We start from the raw sequence: 21914 nt of genomic DNA on the forward strand, positions 1-21914 counted from the left end.
TTTTATTAACGTGTATAAGCTGAAGGATTAGCAAATAAACATCACCCATTAAATCATGCAAGTTAAAAAGTCCGACCTTCAATTACTGGACAGCACTAAATTAGCTAAGCAGTTGCTGGATCATTACAACTGACCTTTCCCCCAAATGGGTCAAGCAACATTGGTAAGAGGTGGTGGGAAATAGTAACTGGGTGATCATATTACTTGCTGGAAACTGCATGGCTGCTCTTACATTTGCCAAGAACAGGATTGGACTTGTTTGCCCTGCTCTTCAAACATGTTACTGATACTTACTGGTTCACACAAAATGGCTGAAGATGATGCCAAAGGGCTGCTGGTACCTAGGGATCCAAAACCCAAGAGTAAACACCTTAAGCGTCATCTAGAAAGAAGGGGGAAAACAGGGGAGAAAAAGATAGTACATACCCAGCATGAGTATCTCAAACAGCAGCGATTCAGTTTGTTTCTTTTAAAAACTATCAAAATTTAGAACATCTTTGCATGATATCGCAAAGGCTTATCACAAATACACTTTATAAACATCTCTTATGCATTCACACAATGTCAGCATCACTGGCAAGAATAATATCTACTGACCATCCTTAATTATCCTCAAGGAGATGGTGGTGAGACAGCTTCTTAAATCATTTCAGCACACGTGAATATGTTCTCACAATACTATTAGGTGAGGAGATTCAGGACTTTGACCAAATGATGAAGAACAGCGATACATTTCCAAATCAGAATGGTGTATAATTTAAGGTGCACTTGGAGATGGTAGTGTTCACATATGCTTGCTGTCCTTTTAAATGGCAGAGCTCGTCAGTTGAGAAGGTGCCGTTGAAGAAGCCATGGTGAATTTGCTGTAGTGCATCTGGTACCAAACACAGTTGTTGGTAACGGAGTGAGTGAAAGTTTAAGACGGTGGACGGGATGCTGATCAAGTAACCAGCTTTGTCCTTATCTTGATATTGATCTTAACAGTATTGTTCAAGCTGCACTCATCCAGGCAAACGAGCAGCATTCCATTACACCTCTGTCTTGTGCTTTGTGGACAGGCACTAGGGAGTCAGGAATTACTCACCACAGCCTCTGACCTATTTTGGAGCCAAATGTCTATGGCTAGTTCAATTAGTTTTCTCATAAATGGTAACCCATAAGGTGTCAATTGTGGGGAAGTTTGATGATGGTAATAGTACTTAATATCATGAGGAGTGAGGTAGATATCTCTTGTAGAAGATCGTTGCCTAGGATTTGTGTGGCACAGATGTCACTTGTTCCTATCAATCAAATCTAATTACTGACCTGGTCTTATTGTATATGGGCACAAACTGCTTCTTTTCTCAAGTAATTGAAAATGGGCTAAACACTATAATCATCACCACTAAAACAGCAAAGGTTAGAGGCGCCTCGGATTGTGCTCTGAAGAACTCTTGCAGTGATATCCTGGAGATGAGATGACTGGCCGATAGCAACCATATCTTCATTTTTGTTTAAGGTATGATTGTAACCAGTAGAATCTTTCAGATTCCCAACACGAATTTTGCTTCAGATTCGTGATCTCACACTGCGTCATATGTTGTCTGATGTTGAGGCCAGTGTCTCTCACCTCATGTCGAGAATGCAACTCTTTTATTCATGTTTGGGTCTAGGCTATAATGTGGTCAGGAGCTAGGAGATCCTGAAAAACTCAAAACGTTTATTGGTGAACATGTTGTTGGTAAGCAAATGCCACTTGATAGCACAGTTGGCAATACCTGCAATCACTTTGTTGACGTGTTATTTTTCAAAGAGGATGAACTTAGCCAAATATTCTTAAATTTCTACATCGTGTGCTGCTCAGTTGGTGGGAAACAAAACAATTCTTCCTCTTTTCTTTGAATTAATTCCATATGAAAACAGAAAAAGACATTGGCTAACAGTTACCATCAGATACATAAGTAGCAATGCAAAGTTAATCCACTTTTTTGAGTAACAGGCTTATTTTAAAAAAATATTTTATTCCATTCAAAACAAAAGGATATTCTGGACTGTCATTTAACACACCAAAAATACACCAACTTGAACCTTGTTTCCTTAATTGAAAAGTTAGGTGGGCAAGCAGACCAATATTCTGCACACATTATAGCTCAATGCTGCTTTGACTTAGCCAGCAGCTGATGGAGCAATAACAGAAAGAGATTTTTTTCATCACACCAGCATTATTTACAAAGTGATAATCTCAGCAGTGTCCTAGTGCAGAGCTAAATGAAGCTCATTATGACCAACACGTCAGAATCTAATCCTTCAACAATCCCAGCACGCACTGTTATCCTCAAAAGAAAATGAAAATTCTATCTTGGGATGTTCACAGAGATCTTACACAAACAACCAAGGTTCCAAATGATCATTCAGGGCTGGGATAAAACTGGCCTCACCATTCTGAGTTAAGGAGGATTTGGGGATGCAGGAACCTAGCTAGAAATTGTACATACATGGGCCGAGGACATACTGGGCATGCTCCAATATCCGCTACATTCAAAGAGCATACAATCACCCAGTACATAGATTCATATGAAGAATGAGCAGTTCAGCAAGGTATCCAGGCACCCAACACCCAAATTTTAGCAAGGAGGTGAGTTCAGGAGAAAGAATGCTGCTTGACTTATCAAACAGGACGAATACAGGATGTTGAGGGAGAGTCACTGTAAAAGGACAGTTAGAATTTAAATACTGCACTGTGGAACTATCAAAGCAGTTTAAAAAAAAACTATTCTAAAATGTAATTTATTTGCAAACAATTTTCCACTGTCCATTAGTGATTAGGGACTATGAAGGATGAAGCAACCTTAGGTCTTGACTTACATTTTATTCCACTCTGTGGGGAAGATCGTGAGAAGAAACAAAAACCTAGTGCAACATGTACATCAATGAGACCCCCATCTAAAACAAATAACAGGATTAAAAAAATACACTATCTTTCAAGATTAACTGTCATAATTTTAATGTATTTCACCACTTCCTCCTAATTGATATGAACCACATCAAAACAGTTATTAGCTCATTAGTAATTTGAACAGTGGCAGTTTATTACCATTTTTTGTAAATAACACAGACAGTTATCTTTATACAAGGAAAAAGGTGATGCAGAAATACTGAGACAGTTCATTTTGGATGCCTTGTTTTGAACATCTACCTCACTGATGACGATTTCAAAACTGTAAATAATAGATGTAGATAAACTTCTATTGCAATTGAGAAACCATTTACAATAACTGAATTCAGATTACTGGGGAAAAAGTCTCGCTTCGGAAGAAATCTGCACATAAATAAAAACAAAAAATTGGGCAGAGTTCTGCATCAAGTTGAAGAACCGGGCACTACCAATTCAAATCGGCCAACCTGTCCTTCTTGTGCAAGCTGGTTCATAATATCATCTACACGGACTTTTCTGCTCACAACCAAATAACGCTCCTTTCCTTTTCCATAGGATTTACTCTTGAGGCCATACTTTGCAGCCATTTGATGGATTTGCATTCGCTCATCATTGGTTAGCTCTTTGGAAAAGGTCAGTTCTTCCTGTTTGTCTGAACGGGCATAGTTTTTGATAAGATCTTCTATATCACGCTTGTTTAATTTAGAACCACTCTTGCTCATCTCTAAACCCAGGCCCTCCCTCTTGAACTGTTCTTTTACTATGATTGGCTCTGCAATACCTTCACCCTCTTTTCCTAAGCCACCTCCTTTCCACCCCATTTTCCGTAAAAGCTGGTTGCCAATGTTGTCTTCGGTGATCTTTTGTTTAAGAGCTTCCTCAGCCGATCTTCCAAGAATTGCACTTCGAGAGATGGCTGCATCGGTGTTTCCTGGTTTGCTTGATTTTACAACAGGTTGGGTTTCCCTCAGTATTGTCAAAGCTTTTTCCGCTGCTGTATGCTTCACCAACTTTTTCGTTCCATAAGCCTCAGCAATAAAGTGATCTTCAACAAAAACACGACATTGCCAGACCTGACTGGGTGTCAGTTGAAACTTGTAATCCACAGTCATTCTGTTAAATTGGGCTGAATTGTTCAGAATGCAGACAGCATTTTTTGCCGTCTCCAAAATGACAAAATCCATCCAGTGCTTCTTTTTGAGATCCTTTGAATGTCGGTTACTCTGTTTAGTTGTTTCGTTTCCTTTATTGGCTGTATCTTTCGTTTCTTTGCTTGGGATTTTCTCATCTGGTTTTTTGAGAGCAGGAGGAATGTCATTTCTAGGGGTGTTTTTTTCACACAATATTAAATCATCAATACAATTATTTTTACACTTGCGCTTCACAACCTCAACCACTACATCTTTAAGGAACAACTTTAAGGCTTGCTCAGAGGCCCTATCACGAGCTCCAATTTTGCTGCCAGCATAACCTGTAGCCAAGTAGACACCCTGACATCTCAACTCACAGGCATAGCCATCTGTCAAGACTTTCTTATTTTTTGGTACATCAGCTGGAGGGATCTCCTTCAGTGATACATAGAAATACTGAGGATTTGTTTTACATGTCTGAATACAGCTGCTTAGCACATCGCTATGGTTTAGCTGGTTACTGAAGCCTCCAATTGAACTAAGCTTTCTTGACACAGATATCTGAAGCATATTAAAGAAAGTCTGTCTGCTCTTTATTGCAGATGGAGAAAAGCCACCAGATGGAGATGCCTTGCTTGACAAAGGTTCTGGAAGTATTGACTTGCTGGCACTCTTCTTAGACGATTTTCTACTCTTCGACCTTTTCGTCTGTGTGAAGCCCAGGCCCTTGTAGCCCTGTTTGTTGGCAACTGGGGTCTTGGAAAAATCCGGTCCCCTCATTGTTGGATAAAGATCTGATGGATTGGAATGATAAGCTTCATATTTAGCAGAATAATTCTGCTGTATTTTAGACATGTAAGTGCTTAAACAGCTTATCCCGTTAACGCAGTTTCCACTTTTGGCTTGCTCTCCATCTGTGAAGATGGTTTTGTACAAGGAGTCATAATCAAATGTGCTAGAATTCTGAGAAGTGGCAGGATCCAGTGGGCCATTTGAACTTTTGCTAGATTTGCTCGTTTTTGAGTTGGGCTGAGACTCTGCCTTTACCGATTTCTCCTCCATTCTAATCAAACAATTTGAATTATCTTCATCTAAATCTGCCCACCTTCGTGGCTTGTCTGATTGATTTGGCTTTTTCTTCACTTCATCCTCCTCCTTGGTGCTGCTGCTAACAAATGCAACTGGCTCAAATCGAAACCTAGGACGGAATAAAGGCGGCTTCCGCTTTGCTGTTGGATTTTCACCTGAGGTGGACAGAGATAGCGAGTGTGTTAGGTAGTATTTTCAAAACATTGACTGTCTTGCACATCAACAAGTTATGCCTTTTGTTTTTAAAGGAGCAAATCTGCAAACTTCAACAATACCTATGCATCCATATATTCTTTGTTCTTTTGCTGATCAGCCAGCATTAATGTAATTGCTGCTAAAATAATTTCAAATAGTACGCAAAAGCTAGGGTGAAGGAAAACTCTTTTTTATAATGCTGTTGGGGTGTGTCTTTGAAGACTCCATTTTCTACAGTCAAATTGCATAAGCTTGTTTTAATAGTAACTACTGAATAAGACTCTTAACTGATCTGATATGCCAGATAACATGGAGATGAAGATGACAAATTTGTTAGAGTAACTTTAGCCTGTAGCAAACGGAGTTGGTAAACGGGAATTTTCAGAAGTATTGTATTTGGATTTCCAGAAAGCATTCAAGAAGGTGTCACATAGAGAGGTACTGCACAATATACAAGCTCATGGTATTAGCAGTAATGTATAAGCACAGATTGAGGATTGGTAAATACACAGGAGTGAGTCAGGACTAGGCCTGTTGTGAAAAGGACACAAGGAAACTGCAAAGGGGCATACATAGGTTGAGTGACTGGGCAAAAACTTGGCAAGTGAAGCTTAAAGTAGGCAAGTGAAGTTTAATGCAGGAAAGTGAGAGGTAAACACTTTGATAGGAAGAATCAAAGGTAGACTAATATTTAAATAGAGAGAAACTCCAAAAATAAGCAGCACAGAGGGGATCAGTGTGTTCTTATGCATGAAACAGAAATGTTAGCATGCAGGTGCAGTAATTAAATAAGACAAATGCTATTCTGGCCTTTATTGCTAGAGGAATGCAGTTTAAAAATGAGGAAGTCTTGTTACGACTAGTACGGTGTTGGTAAGGCCACATCTGAAATACAAAGTAAGTTTTGGTCCCCACTTTGAATCAAGGATATAGAGGCATTGAAGTTAGTTCAAAAGTGACACTTAAATCAATTCCTTCATCTCAGGAATCAGCCTATCAAAAACAGATTAAGCCTTTATTCATATCATTAAGGTAGTGTAATCTTATTAAAACATACAAGATTCTGAGGGGACTTGACAAAATAGAATGTTGATAAGATTAGAGCATAGGAATAAGGATATCTTTCTGCAATTGTACAGGGCCTTGGTGACACTACACCTGGAGTACTGTCTCCTTATTGGCGGAAGGATCTGTTGGCTACAGAGGGAATGCAATAAAGATTTACTAGACTGATTTCTGAGATCATAGGACTGTTGTATTAAGACAGATTAGATTGTTTAGGATTATATTCACAGGGGTTTATGAGAATGAAGATCTCATAGAAACATATAAAATTCTAACAGAACTAGGCAGGCTATATGCAGGAAGGATGTTCTTGACGACCTGGAGAATCTAGAACCAGGGTGACAATCTAAGGATCTGCAGTATAGGTCGTTTAGGACTGAGATGAGGACAAATTTCTTAGGGTGAACCTGTGGAATTCTCTACTGCAGAAAACAGCTGAGACCGAAATATTGGATGTTTTCTGGAAGGAGCCAGATATAGTTCTTGGGGGTAAGGGGATCATAGGGGATGTGAGAAATTCAGAAAAGGACACGGAATTGGACGATCAACTACAATCGTATTGAATGGCAGATCTGGCTCAAAGAACCGAATGGCCTACTCCTGTCGCTATTTTCTACATTTATGTTTTCACTAGTGGGGGATCTCAAATTGGGACATAGTTACAAAATAAAGGGGCATTTATTTAAAATTGAGAAGGAATTAATTTTCTCAGTCGGTAATGAATGTCTAGAATTCTCTATCCCAGAGATTTGTGGAGGCTAAATTATTGAAAGTATTTAAAGAAGAGGTAGTTTTTTTTAAATATTGAGGAGTTGACAGCTATGATGAACTGGCACAAAACAGGTGTTAAGGCCTGGAGCAGACCAGCCACGATCTCTGAGTGGAAGTCCATTCATGTGCTGAATGGCCTTCCCCGTTCCTTTTCTTTTGGTCTTCTGTAATAAGATATGTCCATCAGGAACACTGACTCCATCCCACTGACTGACTATAAGCACTAAGTTTAACAACTAGCAACTTCAATGCGGGAAATATAATCTTGAATGATAGAATGATCAAACTTAAAGAAACACTGCAAAGTTACTTGCTGCACATTTCTTCCATTTAGCATGCTATTGCAGTTAGCCAGATGCAGGATTAGACGGCAACTCCTGTGTTACACTACAGAGCCTTTCCCATACTTTTAAAGTTTACATTTTCTCAAGTTAATGAAGGTCAGATAGTGTAAATACTGAGCCAAACAGTTTCAGTCTCTCTAGTTGTGGGAAGTTCTGAGAAGCACAACTGATTAATGCAATGAATTTGTCTGATTCTTACAGAATACATACTGAAGCACTGATGTCATTACTTGTATGTTGAGCATAAGCAAGATCAGCAGCTGGAGGATAACGTTAACTTCCCCCAGTACTCAAAACTGGATGGAATTCCTATACAAACCTAATAAGTCAACTGGCAAAATATGTTTCTATAGTCTTCACATACAGAATAAGCATGCACTCAGATGAAAATGGAAAATTCTGCATAATAGGAGTCAGTTTGTAATTCAAATTTCAAATTAGAAATGAGAATTATAGACTTCTATAGCCAAGCAGTTTAAACACATTTATTTGTATTTATAATATAGCAGTCCATTCAGTCCAACTTTTACATTTTATACATTTAGCTAGCTTTTATATTCCACACCAACTTGCTCCCACCTAACTGTCTCATCCAGCTGTACCTTCCTATTCCATTCTTCATGTGCTGATCAAGTTTTCCGTTAAATCAATCAGTTGCCTCTTAAAAATGTGAGAGAGATCATTATCATTTCAGACAATGTGCTTCGGAATGGGAGTTTATGTTTGGAAAATAATTGCAAAAGACAGAATCTTTAGCAATTGAAAAAAATCAATTGTCATAAATGGAATAAGGACAGAATCTACGTCTACTGCAAGATCTAAAATGCTTGCTTCCTTTTTTTTTAATCCAGATGGTGGAAAAAGATTGAGCAGCAGAACATACTCGCTCACTTTTTCTTACTGTCTTCTAACCATAAAACTATAATATTTTCGGGCCAGGGAACAATACGGTCCACAATTTAGCAGAAACTTAAAATTCAGTAAAGACCACAATGAATGCTGCTACTTGAAATAAATGCCTTGGCAGTTCAATTATTTTGCTCCTCAGACATTGAGATTGTTGATGCAATTTAGTTCAGTCATCTAACCAATCCAGGAGGCCCAATGCAATCATTGAACATTCAATTCCCAGCACCTACTCAAATGATAGATGCACAACATTGAAGAGAAAATATTTAGAACATAAAGCATAAGAACTTTTTTTTGAGAAAAAGGGTTGAGAGCCTCTGGATTTCATTAGTGTTAAGGACTGATGTGGTGGAAGAAGAATCCTTGAATATTTTTAAGGCGGGGTGAGAGATAAGCAAGGGGTGTAAAGGTACCAGAGGGAGGTGGGAACACAGATTTGAGGCGACAATCAGATCAGCCAAGGGCTTACTGAATGGAAGAGCAGGGGTTGAATGGCCTAATCCTACTCCAAATTTATATGGTCTTACGGAAATAAGAAGATATTAGAAAATACATGACTAGGACTATAATGCATGAACAGAAGATAAGTAAAGTTGTTTAGGCAAAAGTAAAATTGTTTAGTGTGAATTGCCTATTTCCACGTTATAAATACCAACATAACAGGACAGTCTTTTTCACTTACCATTGTCAGAATTGGATCTTTTGTTTGTGGTGCTCCCAGGAACTAACTCACATGATCCAACGTCACCAACATCAATACCTTCGGCCATTCGAAAGACCCTTTCTAAAAGGTCTGAGCTGTATCTATTAATAAAAACAAACAATTTATTTGCAGAACTTCACCATCACCATCTTCAGCTTGTCTGATAATTGTTTATGTTAAATCATAGCAAAATACAATAAATTTAGAACCACATAAAAGATATATTAATCTATCATGATCAACAGTGTATTCTTTCTCAAAAACAAAGTTCTTTGTTTTGGGCTACTCTTTCCCCACCACACACACCAAACCCCACACCTCCCATTCTTTAATGAAGGACAATACCCACAACACATGCGAGTTAATGTTAACATATCAGGAATAATTTCCAAAACATGAGAAACGAATTTTAGCTGGTGAAAGGGAATCTTGCCAATGTTTTTGTGTTTCAGTAAACGATACTGTGAATACCTATTAGACCCGAGATTTGTTACACATCATGTAAACTCGCATAAAGTGCACATCATCTTCACTCGTTAATCAAAGTCTGGAAGCTTCCCAGCTGTAGATAGTTTTTTTTATTCACTTATGGGATGTGGGCATTACTGGCTGGTTGCCTACCTGCACTGTCCAGTACAGGGCCACCAAGGCACTGGTTTATCATCCCCTTCTCAGGGTTATGCATTAAGTACCAACACCTAATGAATTACAGTAATAAAAAAGTATAAGTAGGGATTTTATGGGAGATGACTGAAACAGTCATAGAGACCTACAGCACAGAAAGATGTCCTTCGGCCCATCAACTATGCACTGTTCAAAAACAAGCATTTAACTACTCCAATTTCATTTTCCAGCACTGGGCCCATCGACTGGTATGCCTTGGCATTACGAGTGCATATCTAAACTCTTTTTAAATGTTATGAGGGTTTCTGCCTTCGCCACCCTGACAGGCAGTGATTTCCTAATTCCCCAACCCTCTGAGTGAAAACATACTTCTTCATATCTCCTCACCTTAAATCTATTCCCCCTGTTCATCGATCCTTCCAAAGGAGAAACCCCCTCCTCATCTAGTGTATCTATGCTCCTCACAGCTTTATATATCTCAATCATGAGTCTCAGGCGAGGTACCAACAGCCTGAACAAAGACCAAACTCAAATGCCTCATTCTTGCCATCTAATTAAACATATTTGTGCTTTCCGATGTAACATCATTTAAGTCACCATGGAATAGTACACCCAAATAAAAATGCATAAATGACTACTAGGCAAATACAAAAATAGCCAGAACAAAATAAATCCAGTTCCTTATAACTTATTCTTGTGCCTTGCACTTTTAAATACATATCAATAGGTATTTTTGCTCCTACGACTAACGACTTCCAGAACAGGCATCTTTTAAATTCCTTCCAATGAGATGGTAAACTAAGGTCCTCTCCTTCAAATGGATGGAGTAGATCGCTTGACATTATTTCAAAGAGGAGCAACATGTTTCCTCAGGTGTCCAGGCCAATATTTAATCCCTCAACCAAGTTTGCTAAAGTTGTATTTTTTGGTCTAACATCATTGTTGTTCATGCAAGACACGTGTGTAAAAGTTATCTGCTGCATTTCCTACATCCGAAAATGCAAATTAAGAGTGGGCCATTAATTTAATAAGATCATTGCTGATCTGTCTGTGGCCTTACTGCCACAACCTTTGACTCCCTTAGTCAAGCATCTACCTTTGCTTCACACATATTGACTGCCTTTTCTTCTAATGCCCTCTGTGGTCAATTTCCAAAAACTCAACCATAAAAAAAATTCTTCACAATCTTAAATGGTTCACTCATGTTTTTAAAGCATCGTCCCTGGTTCTTGTGCCTCCCTCTAGAGGAAACATCCTTTCAGCATTCACCTCAAGTGCCCTCAACTGCATAAAATAACTTCTCATTGTCCTAAATTCCAAAGGACACAAGCCCATGCTGCCAAACCTTGCATTATAAAGATAAAGATAAACCCCTCATTCCAGAAATCAGCTGAGTAAACCTTATCTGAACTGCTCCTAACAACTTTAAACTCTGTCTTAAAGAAACTCAAATGGTACACAGAACATCAGGTGTGGTTTCACCAATGCTCTGCAGAACTGCAGCAAATTATGTCTTTTATAGTCCATTTCATTTGTGATTAAAAAAAACTATTTACCTTCCTAATTGCAAACTGTAGAAGGGCATCCAGATTCCTCTGCATATCTGGGTTCTACAATCTCTTTCCATTTAAAATTATATACTGCTTTTCAATTCTGCTGGCCAAAGTGGACAAGTTCACATTTTCCTACATCATACTCCATTTGCTGAACTTTTACTTACTCACTGAGCCTATATATTTCTCTTTGCAGACTCCTTATACTCTCTTCATGACTCCCTCTACTACCTTCTGAAAACTTAGCAACCATATCTTTGGCTCTTTCATCCAAGTCACTGAGATAAACTGGAAATAACTGAGAATCTAGCACCAATCCGTGTAGCACTCCACTCGTCACATCTTGCCAACCTGACATTATTTACGCCTATTATTTTCTGTTAGCAATCCTTTGTTCATCCTAACATGTAACCCCCAAACCATGAGTTCTTAATTTGCATAGTAATATCTGATGTGACACCTTGTCAAGTGCCTTCTGAAATCTAATTACAGTCATCCACTGGTTTCCCTTTACACATGCTGCGCGTCACTTCCTCAAAGAAGTCCATTAAATTAGTTATGTGATAGGGTCTAGGCCCGAAACGTCAGCTTATGTGCTCCTGAGACGCTGCTGAGCCTGCTGTGTTCATCCAGCCTCACATTTTATTACATTAAATTAGTTAACTGTGATTTTCTTTTCCCCACAAAATCATACTGATGCTGCCTAAGTGCTTTTTTTTATTCATTTGTAGGACGAAGGTGCCACTGGCAAGGCCAGCATTTATTGCCCATCCCTCACGATTAAGCAGTTAAGAGTCAACCACATTGCTATGGATCTGGAATCACATGTAGGCCAGACCAGATAAGGATGGCAGTTTCCTTCCCTAAAGGACATTAGTGAACCAGATGGGCTCTTTCGTCAAAGGTTTCATGGTCATTAGAACTCTTAATTCCAGACTTTTAATGAATTCAAATTCCATCTTCTACGTGGCAGGATTTGAACCCGGGTCCCCAGAACATTACCTGGATTCCCTGGATTAACAGTCCAGCGATAATGCCACTAGGCCACTAGCTCCCCCTTATTTTCTACATGCCCCTGAATAACAATAATTTTATCAGTAGTGCTTCTATTGTTTCTAACTGACAGTAACAAAGATGCCCATGCATTAACAGAATGCCTATATTCAGAAAAATCCTGTGTTACTTTGGGACAGTTTCACTTTCGTTGCATGGGCAAATGTGGCTGCCAAGTATACCGTAAAACTTCATAAACAACTTTTACAAATAACCAGATATCTGCTTTAAATTAAGAGAGAAAGAAATTCTATCCAGAATAGCACTGATCATCTGTTAATAGTGCTACAAGATCTTTTATATCCACTTAAACTAGCAGGGGCTTGGTTAATCCTTGTCCATCAGTCTGTTCTGAATATGCTATATCTTCAGTCCTGCATTTATGTATCAGTACTGTGTTTAAGTCCATAGTGGTTTGAATCCACAAACTTTCACAGTGACTAAGCCAAGATATTTATTCAAAATCAAAACAAATCGAGAAACTAAACCATGAACAGGTTTGTGTCAATAATATCTTTATTACAGAAGATGTTTTGATTAAAATTTGATCAATGATGCCACTTAACTCCTGTCAAGCAAGTCTTTTGAACATAAGTTTTTTTTAAGTACAAACAGTAGATTTGAATGCGTGGATGTAATTTTTTTAAATAAAGCAAAAGAACTCACCCTTCTGCTGGATACCAAATCCCTATGCTCTCCAACATCTGCCCATCCATCTTCCTTGACAATAACAACTTCATGAATACAGAAAAGTGGGCAAGGAGCCCAAAGCAATTTTGCTGAATTATGAGCTTTTGGGGCTGTGTTTTTAATTTAACAAACGGTGGTGGTCATGTGATCTGTTTGGAGGTTAGCCTGACAACAGGCCTTTGCGGTTTGGTTGTTTCAGATTAAAGGGGACCTTGGTTGTTTTATTGGGAAGAGGGTGCAAAGCACTTATGACAGGAGACATAGTGAAGTGCTTTTAAATGGGGCCTTTATTGAGATCTCACAGTTAGTTTACTGGGGTGGGGGAGGAAACAGGGAGATCAGAGACAGAGAGAGAGAGAGAGAGAGAGAGAGAGAGAGAGAGAGACAGAAAGAGAGAGTGGGGGGGGAGAGAGAGAGAGTGGGGGGGGGGGGAGAGAGAGAGAGTGGGGGGGGGGAGAGAGAGAGAGTGGGGGGGGGGAAGAGAGAGAGAGAGAGGGGGGGGGATTGGGAGGGAGGGGGAGACAGAGAGAGAGAGGGGGGGGTGGGAGAGAGAGAGAGGGGGGGTGGGAGAGAGAGAGAGAGACATTAAAAAAAAGACAGATGGAGAGACACCTAGAAGCTTGCGCTTGGATTTAAAAGATCAAATTTGTAAGGTCTTGAATCAAAGGTGGAAGATTCATCATGCTTCCACTAGAGGAAGCCCCATTATGCTTCCACTAGAGGAAGATCTCCACTAATACTCTCACCATGAAGGTCAGTTCTAGGATTAGAAGCTAACTGGGAAAGAAAAATAATAAAAGTAACCTTGGGAGCTAAGAATCATTCAAATAGAAGCAAAGTACTGTGGATGCTGGATATCTAAAGTAAAATTAAAAAGTGCAGAGGATCTCGGAGGGTCTGGCAGCATCTTTGTAGACAGTAAGAAAGTTAAAGTTTTGTATCGACTACGTCTTCACTTTTTTTTGAAAACAAAAACTATTTGGACTGATTCTGGGCGAATTGAACATCTACTTAAAGGATGACAGTCTGAATCCTGCAAAGTGTGTTTTTACAGTTGTGCTGAAGGTAAGAAGAGCGTTAATTCATTCTGCCGACTTAGGTACAAGTCACCTTTGAATATATTGTTTAATCAATACAGCTTTTAGACATTGTTATAGTATACATCATAAAATGTGAAGTCTAGTGTCATTCTTTCAGCTATTAACTGAAGTTTAAATTTTTTTTCTTAGTCTTCTTTAATGGGATGAGGGTGTCACTGACCAGGCCAACATTTATTGCCCAGAGGGCAGATCAGAGTCAACCACGTTGCTGTGGGTCTGGAGTCACATGTAGACCAGACCAGGTAAGGATGGCCGTTTCCTTCCCTAAAGGATATTGGTGAACCAGATGGGTTTTTCTGACAATCAACAATGGATGCATGGTCATCATTAGATTCTCAATTCCAGATATTTCACTGAATTCAAATTCCACCAGCTACTCATGGTGGGATTCGAAACTACATCCCCAGAACGTTCTTTGGGTCTCTGCATCAACAGTCCAGCGATAATACAACTAGGCCATAGGCTCCCCATTCTTTTTGAGAGTTATCAGTTGTCATGGAGGTTGTAACAATTGATTCTCAATTGTTTTACAATTCGCCACAAGACAGACATAAAACCAAAAATTCACCAGGTGAAAGACATCACGTCCCACAACTCTTCGCATCAATGTTGCTCCATCATGCACCATCAAATTATGAATCCCTCCGAGATTACAAGAAAGCATGAAAACAAAAAGTACTTAATTGACCATTCCATTTTTATTTCCCCTAATCACCACGCCATCCCTGTTCCAGCACTAACATTCTCCAAAGTCAATATGCATTAAATTATTCCACAGATCATCAGAAATACCCTTGTTTCTTTAATTTACTTTACATACTCCAGTACTTTTAACTTATACTAATGCAAAAGGCTGTGTTATTATCAGAAAAGTACTGTCAGTCATACTTATTAAAAGGTTCCTCTGGGTCGAACAATGTTATGCAACCCAGGGCTCAAAACAAAAAACTCATGGGAACATTAGCCAAATCTCTACTTGGTTTAAAAAGGCCATGGCAGGAATCCTTCTGTACAGGAGTTAGAAAAGTGAGTGCTGTGTGCTGCACAGTCAGAGAATAAATTAATCTGTTCAGAAAGAAGTTTTGCACTGCATTCTTGAGCAAATGGTTTAGCTTTAAGTGCAGAAGATAACCCTGCAGCATTCTTTAAAGGCCGTCATACTACAACTCTCCAATTGTTTTGGAGAAGTGTCAGGAACTGTGAACTCACTTTGGAGTTAACAAATTTGTTTGAGTCTAAGAAATCAATTGGTTCAGAGCTATAATGTTCAGTTCTTACCCAGGAGGAAAACAGGTAAACTCAAAACACCAAGCACTAGGTTATTAACAGGTTTTTCAGGTTGCGTTAAAGGTTGCTGGAGTAATTAAAAGGAAAAGTCTGGATTTCAATCTTGAGAAGAACATGTAAATCAAATTACCTGTCATAGAGCATTGTTTTTCCTCCAAGTTTTACAATCAAGATTGACCTGCCATCTTGAACCAATTCTGTCCACAGAATAAAAATACTTCTAACCATGCTGTCTAGTTTGGAGTTCCAGAATTTTGAACCAGAAATTATGAAGGAGTTATGAAATACGTCCAAAGCAGGTTATCTGTGCTCTCATAGGAAATATGGATGTGGACGTGAGGTTGTTTGCACAAAGCAGCTTGGATTGGTATTCCAAATAGCAAGGCCGAGATGTCCAACAGCAGAACATTGGTTGGGTTGCTGCAGCACTACCTACAGACTCTGCATTGTAGATGTTAAATTTGTGAGAAGTTCCTGTTAGCTAACTGATGTCCATCACTGAGGGCTCAAATCTACTTTTGTTTAAAGACCTAATGTGTGAGACGAACAGCAGGGTCCATTAGGGGTTGAGATAACTCCAAAATGACAAGGTCATTGATAGAAAACCAAAATCCATTCTGTGACAGGATGATTATCCAACACTGAGTCAGGTAATTCTACAGTTTTTCAGGCCACCTTTGGTAAACTAGCCCCAAAATTTGCATTTTTCACAGGAAAAATAAACGGAACGTAACTTAAAGCTCCAGAAATTCTGCATTAAATATGAAACTTAACTTTCTAATACACAATAAATTGGGGGCCCAAGTAGAAACAGATGGGAAAAGCAGCCAGGTGAAGACTAGAATTGCATGCGATAAAGATTATGGCATCCGGAACAACAAACCAGTCCCTATGCACAGGAATTCTTCCCATTTGGTGTTGAGTAATCCAGCAGGCCAATAATGTTGTAATGAGCATGGTAGTTTTAGTTAAAAACAAATTCACCAAGCCATGCACCTATAGGCTTGACTGGATATTAGTCAGGGTGGCTACCACTGCACACATTTGAGAGTAACTAAACTTTGGTTCTTAATTGTAGGTTCTCTAAATTATATACTTTGAATTGATTTACCAATGCCACATATACTGAGATACAGTGAAAAGTATTGTTTTGTGTGCTAACCAGACAAATCATACCCCGCATAAGTACATTAGGGTAATGGAACAGAGTGCAGAATATAGTGTTACAACCACAGAGAAGGTACACAGAAAGATCAGCTCTAATATGAGAGGGGTCTGGTCATAAGCTGGTAACCACAGGGAAGAAGCTGTTCTTGAATCCGTTGGTATGCGTTTTCAAACTTTTGTATCTTCTGCCTGATGGAAGATGGTGGAAAAGAGTATAACTGGGGTAGGAGAGGTCAATTCTTATGTTGGCTGCTTTCCAGAGGAAGCAGGAGGCATAGATATTAAATGGAAGGAAGGCTGGTTTTTATGATGAATTAGGCAATATTCATAACTCGCTGCAATTTCTTGTGGCCTTGGGCAGAGTAGCTGCCATATCAAGCTGTGATGCATCTGATAAAGATGCTTTATATCAGCATCTATAAAACTTGGTTTCAGTCATTGTGCTGAATTTCCTTAGCCTTCTGAGAAATTAGAGGCATTGTTACGTTTTCTTGACTGTAGCACTGACACAGATAGACCTGGATAAACTGTTGGTGATATTTACTCCTAGGAAGCACTTGACCACCTCCACTTCAGCACCATTGACACAATCAGGGACGTGTCTTCCATTCATCTTCCTGAACTCGATGATCAGCTTCTTCATTTTGCTGACATTCAGGGATTGTTGTCTTCATGCCACACCACTAAGCTGTCTCTCTTTTCTGTACTTTGCCTCATTACAGTTTGAGATCTGACTCACTACAGTGGTGTCATCAGCAAATTTATAACTGGAGTTAGAGCTGAATTTGACCACACAGTTGTGAATGCATAATGAGCATGGTGAGGAGTTGAGTACACAACCTTGCAAAAAACTGGTGTTGGGGATTATTGTGAAGGAGGTGTTGTTGCTTAACCTTACGGACAGTGGTCTGCGGGTCAGGAAGGTGAGGATCCAGTTGCAGAGCGGAGAACAGAGTCCTAGGTCTCTGAGTTTGCTCGGAATTATGGTGTTGAAAGCAGAGATAAAGTCAATAAATTGGAGTCTTATGTAGGTGCCCTTGTTATGCAGATGTTCCTGGGATGAACAGTATGGCAGAGAGGTGGTGTCTACCATGGAGCTATTGCAACAGTACTCGGGATGCGTGCAAATGTAGAGCAGCATAAGGTCCACCCTGTGAATTTCTGAATAGCTTGGTTTGGGGGTTATCATGTATGATCATGATTGCATGTCTCATGTCAAATTGACAGGGGAAAAAAATCTGCTTATAAACAAATAGTCTCGTTTTGCCTGTGACACCCGAGTTAACATAATATTTGGATATAAGGAGGGTAATAAGTCTATCAGCCTTTTAAACCCATTCCGCCACTCAGTAAGTTCATGGCTAACCTTCCTCCTCAACACCATTTTCCTGCACTATCTTCATATCTCTTGATGTTTTTAATACGTATAGATAGATCTATCCCAATGCTGAATACACTCAATGACGTTGTCTCCACAGCCTCTGATACAGCCTCTTGAGTAAAGAAACTCCAGTCTGTTCTAAATGCCCTGCCTCTTATTCACAGACTATATAACCCTTTTCTACATCCCCGTGCCAGGGTAAAGATCGTTCCTCTGATCCTTCCAAGAGTTTTGTCTGTTTGAATGAAATCGTTGCTCTGTATTGTAAATATTCTTCTCGAATTAGAATTCTTTAGTCCTCTAACTTTATAATTTCCATTTAGGAACTACAACATATGCCCACAAACACTGGGAACCAATAATTACACTAAAACAAAAGGCAGACATGGTTTTTGGAGAGATCAGCTCTCTCACAATAAATCCCATTGTTATTGCCAACTTAAGACTGTTTTATTTATTAACCCAATACCTGGCTATCAAGTAGTGAATACACCAATTCCACTTGACCCTGAAACACCACTTTCATTTATGCAAGGTAGAACTATTACTTCTTCAAAGCTAAATTATGACGTTATACAACACCAAAGTAGTAACTGCAAATTTCTTCCTTTCTGACTACAGCATTACAGGCATTTAGAAACTAACCCTTCAAATCTTTTCACTTCAGAAAGGAATGTCTATCCCTGAGTTATCTCTGAACAAAATAAGTGCAATTGTTGAATCTCTCCATCTTTGAGTAACATTAGAATGTCAAATCAGGCTTTAGATAAACCGTAATACAGGCATGGAAAAAATACCCAATGAATTCAAGGGACAGACAGCATCCCAGTCAGGGTCTTGTGCATTTCTATTTGTCTACTTGTGTGTGTGGAGATAAACAGAACTCCCATTAAAAAGCCCAGCCAAAGATTTAAGAAACAGAGTGCATTGCCCGGCACAGGCACATTTCACTTGGGAGACTGCTGTGGCAAAGAGGGCAATCAGAGAGAAGAAAGAGGAGCGCGGGAAGGGGGATGAGAGGATAATGAAGAGGAAAGATGGGGGAGTGATGAAGGAAAGGAGGAAGATCCTTTATTTATTCATCTTATGGGATGAAGGCATTGCCGGCTAGGCAGCATTTATTGCCCAGTGGACAGTTACGAGTCAATCACGTTGCTGTGGGTCTGGAGTCGCATGTAGGCCAGACCAGGTAAGGATGACAGATTTCCTTCCCTAAAGGACATCTGTGAACCAGATGGGTTTTCCTAACAATCGACAATGGGCTCACTGTCATCATTAGATTCTTAAGTCCAGATATTTATTGAATTCAAATTTCACCATGTGCCTGTGACAGGATTCAAACCTGGGCCCCGGAATGTTCTCTGGATTAACAGTCCAGCAATAATACTACTAAGCCATCACCACCTCAGTAAGAAGGGAGATGGGGTGGTTGACGAGGGAGAGAAGAGACAAGATGGGACAGAGTTGAGGGGATCAGGGAGGTTGAGGGGGATGAGGAACAGTGAGGACATCAGGGAACGATTGAGTTGGGGTTGAGGGGAATGAAAGGGAGGTTTGGGGAGAGATCTGGAGGGAGAGGGGGATCCCGGGAGACAAGAGAATCGGGGATGAGGTTCGGGTGAGGGAGAGGAGGATCATGAGAGGATGGGACTGAGGGTAGATCAGAAAGCGTTGCAGAATGAGGAGGGGATTCCAGGGAATGAGAAGGGGCTGAGGAAGAGTGAGGGTGGTCGGTTATATAACGAAAGCCTGGTGCGGAGTGAAGGATGGCATGGGTTCCGGGGCCGAGGGCCTGTAGCCGGGGCCTGCTCCTCTCACTCACCTACAGCCCAGGAAGACATGGTTGGTCCACACCATGGAGAGGGCGAGCAGTTGCTCCATCCTGTTTCCCGGGTAGTTCTGGATGTGTCGAAGGATGAACTGCCGGCGGATTCTCCAGTGCTTGTCGCTCTCCGACAGGCCGCGGTACTGCTCCACCGCCTCGGTGAGCTGCAGGTTCGGGCCGGCCAGCGACTCCACTCCAGCCGCCATCTTAGAGACCGGGCCCAGGCGGCGGCGCCCTGGCCGGGGTGACACACACACCGAGCGAGAAAATCAATCCGCCTTCCCGGCTTCAAACAGAGCAGCCGACCACAATCACCCGGCGACCAGGCCGCGGTCTGAATCCTGACGGCGGATAAGCAAGCCCTTCCTCCTCCTCCTCCTCCCGATGCAGCGGCTGCCTTCCCTCCAGCCGCCCGCTCCGAACTAGCGGAGGCCGGCCCGGCAGCGCCCCTAGTGTTGGCGGTGTGGAGGTGCAGCTCCCGGCTCCCAGCCGCCAGCCGCCACAATGTATCCGCTCTGCTGTCACAAACACTGCCCTTGACAACAGCGATACAAGCAGCAAAGCCAGCGAGAGGCTGCAATATCAGCCACTGACTGCCAGACCCGTCCTTCACTCCAACGCCACACCGTGTGGTCGCGCAGACCGGCCCAAAACCAATCCGCACATGGCAAGCCCTCGTAGACAGCAATGTGACAAATAGACAGACAGATGATCGGGCTCATTGACCAGGACAATGGGAATGACTCGCCTACTCTTCTTCAAAATAGTTGATGAGGGATGTCCAGGACACCAGGAATGACTCGCTTCCTCTTCTTCAAAATGGTGTTGAGGGATATTTTGTGGCCAGGACAACGAGGATGGCACCTTTGCTCTTCAAAATACTAATGAAGGATGTATAATGGCCAGCACACCAGAAATGACTCACTTTCTCTTCTTCAAAATGAAGTTGAGGTGGTATAATGACCCGGAATCCAGCATTTGAGTTGATTTATTATTGTCACACGCAACGAGGTACGGTGAGAAGTTCTGTTTCATGTGCAAGACAGGCAGATGATGCCATACAAGGTGCGTAAGGGTAATAAAACAGAGGGAACAATACAAAGATAACAGCTGCAGAAAAGGTGCACCAAGCGTGAGACAAACATTAAATTTGAAATTTGAAAGTTCCATTCAAAAGCCTAATGGTAGCAGAGAAGAAACTCTTCTTGAATCTGTTGGTCCATGTGTTTATGGAATGACTTACTCTTCTTCAAAATAGTGATGATGGGTGGGAGCCAGGAATGACTGGCCTGCTGCTTTGCAACATTGATCTTTTGAATAAAAGCAAAATACTGTGGATGCTGGAAATCTGAATTAAAAACATGAAGTGGCAGAGAAATTCAGCAGGTCTGACAGCACCTGTGGAGGGAAAAACAGAGTCCAGCAGGACTCTGGAACTTTGGGTCCAGCAGGACTCTTGTATGGAACTTTTAGGTTCACCAGAGAGCAGTGAAATGTCAGTTCAAAGCCACATTCAACAGAGAATACCTGCACTTTTCATGTTGGTAAGGCGTAATGAGCGGTCTATCACAGGGATCGATGCTGGGGCCTTAACATTTTATAATTAATATCAGTGACTGGGAAGGAAGGAATCAAAGTTATTGTTGCTAAATATGAGAGACTGCGGAGCTCTGTGATACAGAGGGATCTGGGTGTCCTAATGCATGTATCACAAAAGGTTAGTATGCAGGTACAGCAAATAATGAAGAAAGCTAACATCTTACCATTTATTGAAAAGAATGGAATACAAAATTAGGGAAGTTATAGCAGACATTGTTGAGATCACATCTGAAGTTTTGTGAGCACTGTTCAACCCCTTATTAACGGAAGAATGTAAATGCTTTGGATGCATTTCAGAGATTTGTAGCCTATTACCAGAAATGGGTGAGTTGTGTTATGAGGAAAGGTTGGGCAGTCTAGACATTTATCAGTCATAATTTAGAAGAGTGAGAAGAGACTTGATTGAAACATGTAAGACCCTGAGGCATTTTGACAGGATGACTGAGAAAGGATGCTTTCACCTGTGGGATGATTGGATGCTGGAAATTTCTAAGTAAGGGAGCCTTAAGCTCTTT

General features: G+C 40.6%; 1 protein-coding gene across 1 annotated transcript; it reads right to left on the bottom strand.

Moving 5' to 3' along the window:
* Nucleotides 1–1571: 1571 nt before the first annotated feature.
* Nucleotides 1572–20225, bottom strand: nkrf (NFKB repressing factor). Its single transcript, XM_048544037.2, has 3 exons — nt 19798–20225; nt 9100–9221; nt 1572–5288 (listed from the first exon to the last, which is right to left on the bottom strand). Exons 1-3 carry the CDS (start codon nt 20004–20006, stop codon nt 3340–3342), a joined length of 2280 nt encoding a protein of 759 aa, XP_048399994.1. The 5' UTR covers nt 20007–20225; the 3' UTR covers nt 1572–3339.
* Between the last annotated feature and the right edge of the window lie 1689 nt (nt 20226–21914).

This window comes from Stegostoma tigrinum, chromosome 15, assembly GCF_030684315.1.
Source record: "Stegostoma tigrinum isolate sSteTig4 chromosome 15, sSteTig4.hap1, whole genome shotgun sequence".
Taxonomy (NCBI): Eukaryota; Metazoa; Chordata; class Chondrichthyes; order Orectolobiformes; family Stegostomatidae; genus Stegostoma; species Stegostoma tigrinum.